The sequence below is a fragment of the Capsicum annuum genome, chromosome 7 (genome assembly GCF_002878395.1).
Source record: "Capsicum annuum cultivar UCD-10X-F1 chromosome 7, UCD10Xv1.1, whole genome shotgun sequence".
Taxonomy (NCBI): Eukaryota; Viridiplantae; Streptophyta; class Magnoliopsida; order Solanales; family Solanaceae; genus Capsicum; species Capsicum annuum.
The window spans coordinates 224448721-224466150 of record NC_061117.1 but is presented as its reverse complement, the minus strand read 5'-3'; the positions used below and the strand labels follow the sequence as shown (position 1 = coordinate 224466150).

Genomic DNA, 17430 nt, shown 5'->3' with positions numbered 1-17430 from the left:
GGAGCTAACTTGGAGCCCGAGGTTCATTCGAACCTTTCGGTGGAAATTTGTGTTACTTATACGTGGTTGAAATTATTATTTTTATATATATAGTAGACTTCGACTCCTCTTTGGCTAATTTGTATGTTTACTTTTTTATATTTTACGCCCATTAGTTAAAATTTTGACTCTGCCACTAACGTGACACCATTTTAATATAATTGCTCGACAAAAATGTAAAGGTAATAAAGACATTCTGCAAGTTATATAATAAGTCTGAGGGACATATTTTCTTAGGAAAATGAAGTGACATACAACATCAATAATTAAAATTGGTCCTTCAGTAAGTTGTCACAGTTTTATTTTCTATTTTGTCTCTTGTTGACAATGATATATATGCATACATGTCAACATTTCCCCAGCCTTTTCTAATAAAAGTAAATTACTACAGCTATTTAATCTTGAAAAAATAGTTGATTTTAGCGGAGACAAAAACATAATGTCATAGAATAGTTAGGTTAATTAACATTAAGCAATGGTGGATAAATTGGATTCATCCACACGTTAATTAGAGATCTCGTGTTCAAATAGAATTTTGGAAATCAAAAAATTAGAGAGTTCTATGAAGTCGAAGAAATATATATTATTGGTCAAGTAAGTAGATTTCAGAATAGAAAACCAAACAGCCGATCGACATGTTAGGACGGTAGAATCGGGGAGTAGGGGAATCGTGTTTATTCTTTATTTGAGTACGAGCAGGAACATAAAAAGTAAATGTAAAATCAGGGGCAGAGCTACCCTTCAAGTAGGGAGTTCATCTGAACCCCATTCGATGGAAAATTATGCTATTATACATAGTTAAAATTATTTTTTAATGTATATATATAGTAGATGTTGAACCCCTTCAGTTAATTTATATGTTCACTAACGAACCCCTTAATGAAAATTCTGCCTCCGCCGATATGTAAAACCGAATATATTACTACCAACACTTTATTTGAATGGTTGTTACATTTTCAAGATGTCACATCCAAATACAAACAGAACCAAAAAGTAGCTGCCTACTTGCCCCCCACCACACAAAGACACAACCTTAAAAAAAAAAAAAAAAAAAACTAGTAAAGGGGAGCAAGTTTATTTTTTGATTTTTCATCTGATGTCCGGTATTCTCCTTGAAGTTCGATTAATCTAAATTCACACTAAGTAAAACTCATTTGGGAATAGCACATTTTTTCATACCCAGCACTCGAAAACTTTGATTGTATAACCAGTGATCATAGTGACATGACAATCAAGGGTCCAATATGAATACATCAACCACCTCAGGCAATCTAAAACTCACTTTTTTCTTCAACTTTCCACTTTGGCTTCTACAAATAGAAGAATCTTTGTCTTCTCTTTGATCTCTAGTTCCTTCAACTTCACTAACATAACTATTGTTTTTTTGATAGGTAATAACTTCAACATTATTATTGGTACTATTATTGTAAGACAATAATCCTCCTAGTGAAGGATAAACTTTGTTAGAAGAGGACTGTTTATCAATACTTGGTGAAGCCAATATCCATTCCTCTAATGTCACAATCTCATCTTTACCATCCTTCAAGTGGTGTGAGTGAATTTGTCTTTTTCTCTTCTTCATTGATGCCCAAAGACATTTAAGACTTATTTGTCCAAAACCACAAAGAGTACTTGCACCCATGTCCTTTAGAAAAATCAAGAATTTGCACCTAAAGGAGTAAATTGAAAGAGTAAGATATATATGGATGATTAATAGATACTCCATATAGTTTTCCTCTAACTTAGAAATCTAGAAAGTAATTTGGATTAATCTCTGTTTTTTTCACCCCAAGTTGATTATGATAAATAATATTTTTCTTGGAGGCATCAATAATGTCAAAAATGAAAAATGGGATTGATGATAAAATGAAAAGAAAAGATGGATGTCTTGGGCTTATTCAATGTCTTCATAGACTAAAAATTGGCTTTGCTCTTGTAAAATAGATAAAGTTAGAAAAAGAACCAAGGCATCTAGGTAACCATAGAATTGATAATAACAAGGACAAACTCATATATGTCAGTTGCATTAATGCATTGACTTAATCTTGATCTCATCGAAAAGCTTAAATTGTTAGAGATACAATATTTTTTATTTACTTAATTACGTCTTTGATATAGTCTCTTACACGTAGGACTAATCAATAATAGTAGTTTTTTAACAATGAGTGGTGATGTAACTTATACAAGACACCTGCTCTGATACTAGTTGAATTCTCATTTAATCGCGTCAAGGAAAACACATAAATTTACTCAATTATGTCTTTAATTTCCGTAGCGTTTGTACAGCAAGGACGTAGCTTAGAGCTCCAGCTAACAGATTCAGTTAACTGAAGTTTGTGCATTACTATGACACTGTTCTTGTACTATGAATATTCATGTATTTCTCTTGGTTTCTTTTCTAGGTGGAATCAAATTAATGAAAATTCCAAGGAACAAGATTTTATCCCAATGAGCTTAGAACTTGTGAACTCAGTGGCAATGGAATGATACATGTGTAGAGTGTAGAGTGCAGAGTGAAACTTTTACACGAGTGAGGCCTAGGGAAGGTAGAGCGTACGCAGAACTTATCATACCTCGTGGAGGTAGAGAGACTGTTTCCTTTCAGAATTAACCTATATTTGTTCATCAAACAAATTAAAGTGCAGAAGCACCATAATGATCTGCATACATAGCTGCAAACACAGTTTCAATATAAAACAGTAGAGCAATCGATGAAAGCCAAGTTACAAATTAAACCAAACAGTGAACAACATCAGAAAAATGTATAAGCACTCGGTTAGTCCACCAGCAGTTTAGCACAACACACTTCATTGACTAGCTGATGGGTTTGTCAACAACTCAAGTGATTTCTTGAGGTAATCTACAGCAATAGCAACATCATCGAATGCCAGAGCCCCGACAGCAAACCTTGCAGCCTTGTGCGCTTCAGCTATTTTCTCGGGAGGAGGCTGGTAATTGCTGTCGTATTCATATGTTTTCACAGGAGCAGATGCAGTTTCTGATGCAGTCCCATTTCTGTCGCTTAAGCTGTATTGAGTGTTTGATGGATAGTTTACACTGCTAGATGCAGCCACTGTGGAATACGAAGCATCAGCGCCTTGATAGTAAGAAGGGTAATGTGATGGTGCAGAAGGAAGACTGCTCTCTGCAAAGCTAGGATACGACTGGAAATTGGGGAATTGCGAAGGGTGGTGCTGCTGTGGCAAGTGAGACGGTGGTTCTTGCGCATAAGGCTGATGATGATACGATGGGGAGTAAGAACTTTCAGTTGCATTAACTGATGGAGGCTGCTGAAAATTATGAGGGGAATAGTCATTATGAGAAGAATAGTCGTTATGTGAAGGATACTCATCACCAGGATATGAAGGGGGTGATGGAGGAATGTGTGAAGGAGGTGTCTGTGTGATGGCTGCCGGAGGTGATAGAGGGATGTGTGAAGGTGGTGTTTGTGTGGTGACTGACGGAGGTGGAGGGATGTGTAAATGAGGTGGTGGTGGGGTTGCTGCTGGAGGAGACGGTCTATTTGCAGAATACTGTGCATTGTCAAACGTGGGATTCAACGAGTCTGATTCTGGTGGAGGTTTGATGACTGAATCAGTTCTACTAGGTTGAAGATCCTGCGAAGATGTTATAGACAGTTAGCAACAATAGCTTGCAATTGTTATGTCTTCTGCTTCTCTGTTAAGAAACCAATTCTTTCAAGCAAGAAATCTAAGCAATATAACAGCCTACATGTTTAAAGCTCAAACTCAATATATTAAAGCATTAACAGGGAAACACACACTAAGGTAACAGCCCGTCGTTCCTAACAGTATAATAAAATATTTTAGATTACACTTCAAAAAGTACAGAAGTAGCCCCCCATCCCGTCCCATTGTTTTCCATCTACTTGCTGTTATAGGCAGGCAGGTCCCTAAAGAAAAGTCACTTTCAAACTTATCAATAGAGAATTGTCTGTTTTCACAGATGCAACAATTAATCAATATGCATTACTTGAGCTGAGGGTATATTGCCTCTCTACCTTCACAAGATAGGGGTAAAGCTGTGCACACACCATCCCCTGACCCACTTTTGGGATTACACTGGGTATATTGTTCGTTGTTGTAATTATGACCATAATTACTCTGGCACCCAAAACTTTTTGAGATAGAATAATACACGAGGCAACAAATTACGACAAGCATGAAACCTAAATATGTATCACTTTAACAAATTACAACAAGCATGAAACCTACATATGTATCACTTTGTGCACTGGACAGCTCTGATGAATCTCCTTCACCACCCAGAGGGCCTGGTACAGGCTTCCTTCCTTCTTTCAACGCTTTCCTTATATCTGCTGCCTTCCAAGCTGCATACTTCTGCTTCTGCTCAAGCTGATTACAACAATATAATAAGAGGTCAATCAATCTGGCAAACAGAGGCTATATCACTGAAGTATTCTCTTATACATATAAAAGACACGCGATCATAAAAATGAAACGAAATGATTGTATTTTCAAGTCATCACAGAAAAGTAAATAAGAGCAAAGAGAGAGAGAAAAAGACTGATCAAAGCTTGTCGCAATATAATTGAAACTCACATCAGGCTGGAGTTCACCGAACTGATAAAGGATCTCAAAGAAGATACTAGCAGCATAAAACGTCTTTGCTGTATTCCTGTAAAAAAACTCAAGTCAGTCATTGCAAAAGAAATTCCTAATCATCAACAAACAAACAAGCTTCAATAACGCTTAAAGAAAGGCAGCCTGGTGCACTAAAGCTCACGCTATGCATGGGGTCCGGGGATGGGCCGGACCACAATGTTCTATTGTACGCAGCCCTACCTCGCATTTCTGATAGAGGTTGTTTCCACCACTTGAACCCAAGGCTCCCCTTCTAGCTTCAGTAATGCTTAACAAACAATATTACTAACTTCTTTTACATTTAGTATCATCAATGAAACATAGCTAAGATCAGAAGACAGCCACCATATCAAACTTTTCAACTAACTAGCCAAAGAGGAAGGGGGGAGGACAGTAAAATTCTGGAGATGAAGTTAGAGCTATCTAGTTGAAAGACATCAAAATAGATGCCGGAGAAAAGCTAGTAGTAAACATCCTAATCTTATACATGTCTCATTCCATGCAGCATGATGATGACACATTTAAACCACAGAGAAAGCAGCCAAGATGGCATCATTTTTTTCCGGAAAAAGGAAAGAAGCAGTGCAGTCAAGATGGAATCATTAATCAATGAAATAGTAGTACTACTGATTCCATATAAGAAGAACGATGTGAATGCAAAGTAGAAGTTGTATGTCACTCAATTGACAAAATCCATACAAGTCTGCTCGCCCAGCTCGATCTTGTTTGTCTGCCTTCGCGAAAACATTCAAGGCAAATCCCTCCACATGTAAATGATCATCAGGCCCCAGTTGCAATGACTTCTTATCCTGTAGAATTAGGGAAGCAAAGATGAATCACAGGAAGAAGAAAGGACACATCCAACATAAACATTAACCAGCTCTATAGCTACAAGCTCACAGAGTGAAAACCATTCAGCCAGACTAGAAGATATTTTACTTCTAAACGAGTACCGAGGTCAATCAAACCAAAGAATATTAAACTAATACACCAAGAGAAGTTCATAAGCTACACCAAGAGAAGTTCATAAGCAGAACAAATTCTTCTTAAAGTACATGAAAGTCAAGGATACACAAGCCAAACGTTTTGCTTCACCAAGATCAGCATTGTGCAAGAAAGCCGAATAACGTTAAAAATAAAACAACGAAACAAAGTTCATTTTACAGTGAATGAAGTGAAGAATATGCTAACCAAACAATTTGCATGTTTCTACTCCTGGAGCAATGTTTATCATTTTGTTATGAATGGCATAAGTTCTCAATGTTTAAATACTAGTCAATTAATTGATCAACTGTTCATCAATCCCAGATTATTGCGGAGTCCAGTAATATGAATCCTCATGCAGTATTTTACTAGAGGATTCATCATTAGACTATCTTTGCACTAGCTGTCAAGATATCCTCCAGACTTCAGCTCAACTATACTCTCAGGTAGATTGAAAAGAAGCAATTCAAATACTAAATATTTCATGAATCAACTGACGAACAAGAAAAGGATCAAAAAATGCCAAAAGAAGAAACCTTTTCAAGTTGATTTATAAGAGACATAAGTAGTGAATTAGTGGTCTTTGTACGCTCATTTTGAGGAATCTTCAATCCTCGCTCCATGGCATACAATCGACCTGCACAAAAAAATCATATTTTTTTCCAAATTAAACAACTTTAAACCAAATTCAACATGATCAAAGTCCCTATTAAAAAAAAATTAACCAAATAAACATGATCATGGTGCAAATTAAACAACTTTTAACCAAATTTAACATGATCAAACTCCAAATTAAACATGATTTTTAAAAAAAATTAGGGGGTAGGGCGAGGGGATTTCAAGGTGGGGAATCGAACCCTCACCAATGAGGTGTAAATTCAGGCAGCCAGCCAACCAACTGAGCTACTAAGAGATCAAAGTCACAATTAAATAACTCTTAACCAAACTCAACATGATTTAAGTCCCAATTAAACAAATTTTAACCAAATTAAACATGATCATAGTCCAAATTAAACAACTTTTAACCAAATTTAACAGGATCAAAGTCCAATCTAAACATGACTTTTTTTTAAATTAGGGGATAACAAGGTGAGGAATCGAACCCTCGCCAATGAGGAGTAAGTTCATGGTGCCAACCAACAGAGCTACTAAGAGATCAAAGTCACAATTAAACAACTCTTAACCAAATTCAACATGATCTAAGCCCCAATTAAACAAATTTTTAACCAAATTAAACATGATACAAACAACATTTAACAAAATTCAACATGATCAAAGTCCCAATTTATAAATTCTTAACCAAATTCAACATGATCTAAGTCCCAACTAAACAAACTTTAACCAAATTTAACATGATCAAAGTTCAAACTAAACATGATATTTTTTTTAAATTAGGGGATTACAAGGTGAGGAATTGAACCCTCACCGATGAGGTGTAAGTTCATGGTGCCAACCAACTGAGCTACTAAGAGATCAAAGTCACAATTAAACAACTCTTCACCAAATTCAACATGATCAAAGTCCCAATTAAACAAATTTTTAACCAAATTCAACATGATATAAACAACATTTAACCAAAATTAGCACGATCAGAGTCCAAATTAAACAACATTTAACCAAGCTCAACACGAATCAAAGTCCAAATTAAACAACTTTTAACCAAAATTAACATGAATCAAAGTCCAAATTAAACAACTTTTAACCAAGTTCAACACGAATCAAAGTCCAAATTAAACAACATTTAACCAAGTTCAACACGAATCAAAGTCCAAATTAAAAAACTTTTAACCAAAATTAACATGAATCAAAGTCCAAATTAAACAAATTTCAACCAAATTAAACATGATCAAAGTCCAAATTAAACAACTTTTAACCAAAATTAACATTAATCAAAGTCCAAATTAAACAACATTTAACCAAAATTAACCATTAATCAAAGTCCAAATTAAGCAAATTTTAACCAAAATGAACATGAATCAAAGTCCAAATTAAAAGTTAGGGTTAAGGAGGCGTAAAAGTTACAGTAGTAAGCGACGAGAGGTTCGTGTTTCTGCAACTCATCGGCGCGTTGAAGGTACGGTAATAGAAGCTTTGCTGGTTCGTTCTCCTTCGACATCTTCTAGAACCTTCGACCGATCAAATGAAATTTACGCACTTCTTTTTTGTTTGTTGACAGATACTTCTTGAGCTAAACGACATCAACTTTCATATTTTTACGACTTTATTCATATTTCTCTGCAATTTCGCTTCCCTTGTCATCTAAGGAAATGTTTGTTTCTTTCTCTTTTTTGGACCTTTTAAAACTAAATATTGTAACTTGGGTCCAGTAGATTCGAAAAAAGTTACTCCCTCGATCCTATTTCAAATGGCATTTTAATTTGGCATGTCTGGCATGGTATGTAAGAAAAATAAAGGGGTCTTGGAGTAACCTGTCAATACGGGTTGGCACAGTTCATCCGGGCTAGTTTATACGGGCTTTGAGTTTGACGGGTCAGATTGGACTGACCCATTTAAATGATGGATCAAAAAATGCCAAGCCCACGCTATTATCCTCTGGGCCACGGGCCTCACGGGTTTTATAATTTAATTTTACACTGTTAATAAATATAAATATTTATCACACAATAACACATTGTATTAATGTTTGTTAATCAAAAGGGAGCCAGCGATCGAATCAGTCAAAGTAGGAAGAAAACGAAGAGATGGCACTACTCAATCGGAAACATCACGATTGAAAGTCGATGGTGCGTTAAGGGAGATATAGTGAAGAGGAGGCGGCTAGCTGAACTAAGGAAATTAGGAAAGTGAAGAGTACAATGTACTCTTTATGTTTTAGTGGTAGATATTTAATTATTTTATTATTTATTAGATAGGAAAGTAGGAAACTTTCAGTTTCCATTTTCTTTGTTGATGGAACCGGTCAATGATCATCATTGAACTTGAATGTTTTTTAACTCGTTTATTATTTTTTAGTATTTTATTTTATTTTTAAATTATTTATTATTTAACTGATGGGCCGGCCCACGAGCTAGCCCAACTCACATTCCTCAAGCCCTACAGGCCATGGGCTTATCCGGGTCGGACTAAAAAGTTTTATTCTTAAATGGGCTGTAAAAATTAAAGCCCAACCCATTAAATTACAGGTCGGACCGGGCTGGTCCACCGGGCCTTGGCCCATATTGACGGCTCTACCAGTAAGTTGTCATTTAATCGGTAGGCTTCAGGTTTAAGTCATAGAACATAGGCTCTTGCAGAAATGCATGTAAGGCTGCATATGATATAAGCTGCAGGTTTAAGTCATAGAACATAGGCTCTTGCAAAAATGCATGTAATCCGATCCCTTTCCAAATACCGAGCATAAAGAAGTTTTAGTGCACGAGATTGTCCTTTTGAAATTTGTGCTAATATAATCTTTGCATATTTGTATGGTTATAAATCATTTAATGAAAGCTAAACTGAAATTTAAAATAAAATTGTTTTTAATTATTGTAAATATCATTCTTTTGAGACAGACTATAAAAGAAAGATTGTCCTATAACATGAGAAAGTATTCGTCTAGTTGAAACTAATTCTCCCCCACTCATTTTACTTGTCTAGTATGCTGATTAAATAAAATATTTGTTTATTTTAACAGATTAAAAGAACATTAATCATTTTTTTATTTTATCCTAGTCGTTAAGTAATATTTTTCAGACTAATTCTACTACCTCCCTTTGAGCTTGAATTCAATAGCTAATTATCTAGTGTTGTTCAGCTGAAAATTTTTATTTTTTTGTAGTACTCATTCAAATCTCAATTATCTAGTGTTGTTACAGCAGCTAATTATTTAGAGAAAGATATCGTTACTAACCCATTGAGGGCAATTAGCAGAGGTTGCATCCAAAGTTGATAAAAAATGATTTATATACAGTACTTATTCTACTACATGAATTTGATACATAAAAGGAATCTTATCAAATGTATCTCCTCATTATCTTTCAAACATCATATTTAGTAAACCTAATAAAAAGATTTGTATAGCAGGTAGAGGCAATTAACACATATTGTAGCTATTGATAACTCATCCTCTCACCTGCATCCCTCAAAATTGACAGCACAAGTATATAACTTCCTGATCGCGACATGAAAATTCCCAGACGATAATCAGATATTGCAATGCTAAATTTTGGAATCGAACTACCATTTTTCAGATAGGCGCGAATATTTCGAGTAACTTTCTAATATAGCACAAACTATTAGGTCTCTACTCTCTTGATCACTCACCGTCCACATATTTATCCTACTACAACTAGACTAGTAATGACACAACAGAAGACAATGGTATATGAGGTACACATCTCTTATTCAGCAGTTACTATGGTGTGCTAGGAATAGGCTCAGCTCCTGAAATGTGAGACGCTGCATCATCTTTTGTCATGGCAACATAGTTCATAGGAGCAATGGTCTGTCTCTTCCCATCTTTGGAAGTTGACCTGGAACCATTTTGGTGGGAATTAAGAGACAATCTTCTGCTTGCCGGACCATTGGCACTGCCATTTGCTCGTTGGCCTGATCCCTTCTTTGGACCAAGTGGTCTAGCAGGGCTTGGCGTTGATCCAAATACTTCTGGCTCTTTGCTCATCTGCTCATGGAACTTCTTCTGGTCCTGCCAGACACCAAAGGGAAACATTTAGTGAGGCCTTCAGTTAGTCATTCTTGGTAATACATCAAGTAAAAACTAATGCCGGGTCAAGCTCTTTTTTGGGGGGCCAATTAACTAGCTAAGAGGTGACATCCCCTAAGCGAGATTCTGGACTTACCCTCAACCTTCTTTTCTCTTCTTCTCTATCGTGCCTGAGCATCATATATTCGTCTAGCATGGCAAGTAGTGGAACACCATCATAAGTGAATGTAGTGTCCCGCTCTTGTTCCCATGCTCTAGTTTTTGCAACCAGGGAGTCCACAAGAGCTGCATGACCAAATTTTATATTTAGATTCGGCAACTAATATTCACCAATAAAATGATTTTTGTTTAGTACAGAAAGGCAATGGATCTTAAATCGTTGAACTTCCAGCCAAGTATGAAATAATCCTTAAGCTCCATGAAATGGAAAGCATAACCACGTAGTGACGGACTTCAGATAGATCCTCAAAGAAATTCTCGGTACAACTGACAACAAGTACTTGCATCATCCCAGAACTATTTTTTTTGGGTAAGTGTCATCCTAGAAACATGTCCAGCAGAGCCAACAGTAATACCCACAATAAGCAATTTTTACAGTGATGTAAAACTAATAATTCAGGATTTACCTGGAATTTTGTTGACCAATATCCGAGCCTTTTCAGCCCTCTTCAAATTTAAGTGTGCCCCTCTGCTTGCATTATACCGGTTGTCATCCTGTTTCATCACAATTTAGGACATGTTATCATCATAATTCCCAGGGAGAGATACCTTTATATTGATCTGATGAACTACAGGCACAGAAACCCCATTTTACCCAAACACCAATATATTTTTGGTTCTAAATCTATTATTTATCAAACTTCACTTGCAGTTTCTCAGTTAAAAATGATGTAGAAGTGCAGCGGAAGAGCCAAAATTGTGTTTTTGGGGCAGACAAATACTACAGCTTAGTGACATGTAATTGAATGTACTACAAGTAAAACTAAGCAATTTTCATCATTGTTGTCAGCTATTTTTTATCGTACAAGTTGTGACATTGAAATACGTATGCAGCTTCTCCTTCAGATTTTCATTATGAAAATAGCAAATCAGTATGGTTCAAGAGATCTCAGTCCATTTTCTCATTAGGATGCTTGACTAGTAGCTTCTTGAACTGGATCTCTAGGAACTAGTTATATAGTTTGAAGCATATCAATGATGACCGAAATCTTTCTTCCTCATACATTCGCTGTTTCATTCCAAATATAGAGGCATCCTAACATCATATAAGTTGAAACATAATATCAAATATCAAAGAAGCCAACTACTCAAAAACGGGTATTTTTTTCAAAAAAGGTGAAAGGATGAAAAAGGATTCTGTCTCTACCAAATATATCAAGACAGCATGAAGAATATATCCACACATTAAGAAAAAAAAACAGGGGTAAAAAAAGAAAAGAGGAACGACAACATGCTGAATAAAAGAGAATATACCCTATTGTAGTCTTCTAGCCAGCTCTCTTCTTCACAAGCTGCCATCCATTTCTCAACTTTATCCAATATTTCTTTCCTGCTATGAGCCTCTTCTTTTGCATTTACAATCTGATTGTCCATATCAGCTAGTAATTCGGCAGGATCAACATTCCCAGAATCTATCAGTGCCATAATTTTTTCTCGAGCAGCCTCAGTATCAATCTCTATGTGGGCACGAGCATAAATGTCCTCCAGTTCAGCCTGCCTTTTGAAAGAAATCTCCTTCATCCTGCTAGCTTTAAGTTGATCAAGCCTTTCAACTTCCACTTCAGCCTTCGCAATAACAATAGAAAAGCAGTTAGTCACAAGACATTACAGAATTTCAAGTAGATTCCAAGGATCAATCTCCACCTCCTAATACCTGTTCAATCAGATCAAGTGCAAGAGCTCCTGAAATAGACACCTCATCTACTGATGCAGATATATTGCAGGTAACATGGTCAAACAAGCTCCTTTCTTCTTCTGGGGTATCCATCAAATTCCATAAATCAATTAGCTGAGTTGCTAATTCTTGAAGCTGCAAGAGGGAATAAAATCAGAAGAGAATTGAATTCACAGAGAAGTGGGCTGAGTGTAAGGTTCACCATGAAGACGTGATATATAACTGGCTATAGCGCGTGCTTGAAGTGCTAAATAGACTATTGTCTATTGCTTCCACGTGCAGATGAATGAAATTATGCCAGGTCCATACTGACTGAAACAGTTCCAAAGAAAGGAACTCCAGTCATGCGCATAGGATGGACAAGCAGACTTGTAAGTGAGCTATTCTGTTTAATCAGTATAGACGAGTTGTACTTGGAGAACTCAAATTCTGAATAATACACATTGCGGCATATGCCCAATGTATTCTAAACTTGATGAGAAGTATTATTAAAAAATATAAAAATAGTACACTTAAAACAGTAAGGACACTCACCTTAAGCAATCTCTGCTTCTTATCTTCCTTTAATACCAAGACAGTGTTAGCTAGATTTGACAATGTATCATTGCTAATGCTTTTTGATTGCACGCCAGTAGAATCATCCAGACTTGGGTGAACTTCTGTGATAGTACTGAAGAAGTCCATGCCAAGAACAGCACAAAGGTCATGCACGGTACTCACAAGATCAAGGACCTTGTGTAATCTGTCACTCTGCAAGTTTAAACAAGTATGTATTGAGTATCTGACAAGCAGCCTATAGACATTGCTCTTGTGAATATTGGTTATACCTTCTCTTTCTGGAGCTCTTGAAGCTGCACATGGAACTCATCCAACTTCTTTACAGATAAGTCAGATTCGTCCACTGTAAGACTCTCAACTTGCTCGTTAATCCCTGCAATCTCACTGCTTATCTTCTGAATTTGTGATTGCACATCAAAGAACTCTTTTATCCTATCCTCTTTCTGCTTCCACAGTTTTTCCAGTGTGGGTGCTATAGCTGCAAGCTGTTCCTTGATCGTACCTGAAGTCTTCTCAGGCTAGAGAATCAACCACAGAAAGGAAGACAAGCATAAGAAAAAGGAAACATTATGATTTCCAATTGCAAACAAAAGAAATTTACATATTTCTGTCCATTTTATAGCAAAAATGAAGCATGGTCTCTCACAATTCCAACATATGATTTCTCTCCAAGGGCAGATAGTAGCCTGGAGAGTTCAACTTTGGCATCTGCCAATGCCTGAAGAAGGTGAGCCCTTGACTTCACGGCGTGGTCAACCTTTCTCTTGTACACATCCAAACACTCTTTATCTATCTGGAGAAGCATCTTATCCCGCTCATCATCAGTTTCACCAACCTCATCCCAGATTTGCTGCATCAGCAAACAAGTTTATTTTATCCATCAGTAACATATACATAGCATATACATTAAACAGAATACTTGATTGGTTCCTTTTGAAATTAGTTAAAAGATTGAGGCTAAATCCACAAATAAGAAAAAAGAATTGCCTGCAGCTTTTGTAGTAGGGAACCACAAGTTGTTTCGTCAAGAACAGGAGGAGTTTGATCATCCACTGCTTCTGCCATCTTCAGTCACTTGAACCAAACCTGAAAATGATTCCAAAACCAAGCTAAATTTTCAACCTTACGCTACGTATTTCAGGAATAAAAGATGAACTTTGCTGAAATTTCATAGGATACATAGCATAACGCCATAACCACAAGTAGGAACCAGAAAGGCCAACTAAAATTAGTTATTGAACAGTCATCAGCAATTAAATATTCTACATTTGCGAAAATGTCATACACCTATATTAAGTGCCCGATTACATAAGAAAGAACTACAGATAACTCTACAATTCTACATAATAAGTGTGGATTGGAAACTAGAAAAGAGGATAAAAACAGCCTGCTACAACCTAATAGTAAAAATTCTTTACAATCAAACAGAAGACACTAGCAGGAGCAGAAACCAGATATAGATACCAATAGAATGTGCTGACCAAGTTCACTTTCACCTTTCACTTAAAAAACTGTAGTCTTTGGTGGACTACAAACCAACAGATTAAATAAAAGATTCATGCACCTTACCTGATAGTGCAGACATTACAATAACAACTATGAGGATAAAGCATTACTCCATATCACGTATTCCTATAATTTTGTGTAAAGCAAAAATAAACAGGAAGGACAAATTTCCAACTCCAAACCCTTACATTCACACAAATGTACACATCAATTTAAATCCAAAACAGTACATCCACAGCAATCAAAATGCCACTGTTACTTGAAAAACATTATGATAAAATTTGACAAAAAGTAAAAATTAAACAGGAAAATACTCCAACAAAGAAAAAAATTGCAACTCCAATCCCTTAAATTCATCAATTTCAAGCAACATTCACGACAATCAAAATACCTACTCTCAAAACACTTCGATTAAAATTTGAATAAAGCAAATACAAACATGAAAATCCTGCAACAAAGAGAAAAAAATTCCAACTCCAAACCCTTAAAATCACATAAATGCACATCAATTTAAAGCCAAAATACTATATTCACATCAATCAAAGTCACAGTTACTGTCAAAACACTTTGATAAAAACTTAAGCAAAGCAAAAAAAAACATGAAAATCCTCCAACAAACAGACATATTCCAGCTCAAGGCCCTTACATTCACACAAATGCACATCAATTTAAACCAAAACACAGCATTCACACAAATGTGCACCAGCCAAAACAGCACATTTACAACAACCAAAATACAACAGCTATTCTCAAAACAATTGAATCAAAACTTAAGCAAAGGAAAAATGAACATGAAAATCCTCCAACAAACAGACAAATTCCAGATCAAAGCCAATACGTTCACACAAATGCACATCAATTTAAAGCAAAAACACTACATTCACACAAATGTGCAACAATTTAACACCAAAGCAGCATATTCACATCAAGCAACACACCTCGGTTACTCTCACAACACTACAGTTAATCTAAAAACACTACATTCACACAAAAGTGCAACAATTTAACACCAAAGCAGCATATTCACATCAAGCAAAACACCTCAGTTACTCTCACAACACCACAGTTACTCTAAAAACACAGTTACTCTGAAAACACTTGAATCAAAATTTGAGAAAATCATGAAATAAGCAGGAAAATACTCCAACAAATGGACATATTCCAAACCCTTACATTCACACAAATGTACATCAATTTAAAGCAAAAAAAAAACACTACATTCACAACAATCAAACGTCACAATTACTTTCAAAACACCAGCAAAAATAAGCAGGAAAATACTCCAACAAATCAACATATTCCAACTCCATGCCTTACATTCACACAAATGTTCATCAATTTAATACCAAAACACTGCATTCGCATCAACCAAAACACCACAGTTACTCTCAAAATACTTTGATCAAAACTTGAGCAAAGCAAATATAAACATGAAAATCCTCCAATAAGTCGACAAATTCCAACTCCGAGCCTTACAGTCACACAAATGTACATCAATTTAATGCCAAAACAGCACATTCACATCAATCAAAACGCCACAGTTACTCAAAAATCACTTAAATCATAATTTGAAGTAAAGCTAAAATAATCATGAAAACACGCCAACAAATAGACAAGTTCAACCTCCAAGCCTTACACTCACACAAATGTACATCAATATAAAGCAAAAACACTACATTCACACAAATGTGCAACAATTTAATACGAAATCAGCACATTCACATCAACCAAAACACCTCAGTTACTCTCAAAAAAACTCAGTTACTCTCGAAACAGTTGCATCAAAACTTAAGTAAAGCAAAAATAAACATGAAAATCCTCCAACAAACAGACAAATTCCAGCTCAAAGCCCTTACATTCACACAAATGCACGTCAATTTAAAGCAAAAACACTATATTCATATCAATCATAAGTCACATGAAAATCCTGCAACAACAAAAAAAAACTCCAACTCCAACCTTTACAATCACATAAATGCAAATCAATTTAAAGCCAAAACACTATATTCACATCAATCATAAGTCACAGTTACTCTCAAAACACTTTGATAAAAACTTAATCAGAGCAAAAATAAACATGAAAATCCTCCAACAAACAGACATATTCCAGCTCAAAGCCCTTACATTCATACAAATGCACGTCAATTTAATGCCAAAACACTACATTCACACAAAAGTGCACCAATTTAAAGCCAAAGGAGCACACATTCACAACAACCAAAACACAACAGTTACTCTCAAAACACTTGGATCAAAACTTAAGCAAAGCAAAACTAAACTTGAATATCCTCCAGCAAATCGACAAGTTCAACCTCCAAGGCTTACATTCACACATATGCACATCAATTTAAAGCAAAACACTACATTCACACAAATGTGTAACAATTTAATACCAAATCAGCATATTCATATCAACCAAAACACCTCAGTTACTCTCAAAACACTTGCATCAAAACTTAAGCAAAACAAGTCCTCCAATAAACAGACAATTCCAGCTCAAAGTCCTTACATTCACACAAATATACATCAATTTAAAGCAAAAACACTACATATTCACACAAATGTGCAACAATTTAATACCAAAACAGCTCAGTTACTTTCAAAACACTTAGATCTCAGTCCAAAATCGATCGAAAGCTAACTCAAAAAGGCCATAAATACACTCCATACGCGTTGCTCATTGCTCGTTCAACAACAACAACAACAAAAGAACTGAAAATAAAGCGAAATGCTTACCCAAAATAGGGAGTAGTTTTTGGTTAGTGAGATTTTGGTCTCAGATCTACGGGCTTTTCACTTCACAGAATGAGTATATATTGAGTGTGTTAGCTGTGTCAATCAAAGAGACACAATGGGGGTGGGTAGGTGGCGTGGGTGGGTAGGGAGCTAAGTAAACAAGTGAGAAAAGTATATTGGAAAACGGGGGGGGGGGGGGGGGGGGGTGTATGGGAAAAAAAATTTGTTTACATTTTTGCCACTATTTATGGTTCAAATTACCAATATGACACTGGCGGTCAAAGAAACGGACATTTGACTGATTTTGACTAAACGTTCAGTTCAGGTAAAATCTTATGCGATGCTCAATTTGTATCAAACACGTATCATTATCTTAATATGATTAAGCTAAAAATATACTGTATTAATTAATTAATTATACATTA

The 17430-nt window shown here is 35.8% G+C and overlaps 2 protein-coding genes across 2 annotated transcripts; both read right to left on the bottom strand.

The window, feature by feature from the left end:
* Positions 1-2638: 2638 nt before the first annotated feature.
* LOC107878759 (protein HOMOLOG OF MAMMALIAN LYST-INTERACTING PROTEIN 5) lies at positions 2639-8028 on the bottom strand. The gene is made up of 6 exons (XM_016725871.2): positions 7671-8028; positions 6185-6285; positions 5364-5473; positions 4623-4698; positions 4275-4415; positions 2639-3656 (listed from the first exon to the last, which is right to left on the bottom strand). The coding sequence occupies exons 1-6, from the start codon at positions 7762-7764 to the stop codon at positions 2847-2849; spliced, it is 1332 nt and encodes a 443-aa protein (XP_016581357.1). The 5' UTR covers positions 7765-8028; the 3' UTR covers positions 2639-2846.
* A 1783-nt stretch (positions 8029-9811) lies between these two features.
* Positions 9812-17351, bottom strand: LOC107878758 (65-kDa microtubule-associated protein 1). The gene is made up of 10 exons (XM_016725870.2): positions 17006-17351; positions 13751-13849; positions 13410-13613; positions 13033-13281; positions 12740-12955; positions 12185-12340; positions 11785-12096; positions 10938-11025; positions 10448-10596; positions 9812-10293 (listed from the first exon to the last, which is right to left on the bottom strand). Exons 2-10 carry the CDS (start codon positions 13826-13828, stop codon positions 10003-10005), a joined length of 1743 nt encoding a protein of 580 aa, XP_016581356.2. The 5' UTR covers positions 13829-13849; positions 17006-17351; the 3' UTR covers positions 9812-10002.
* Between the last annotated feature and the right edge of the window lie 79 nt (positions 17352-17430).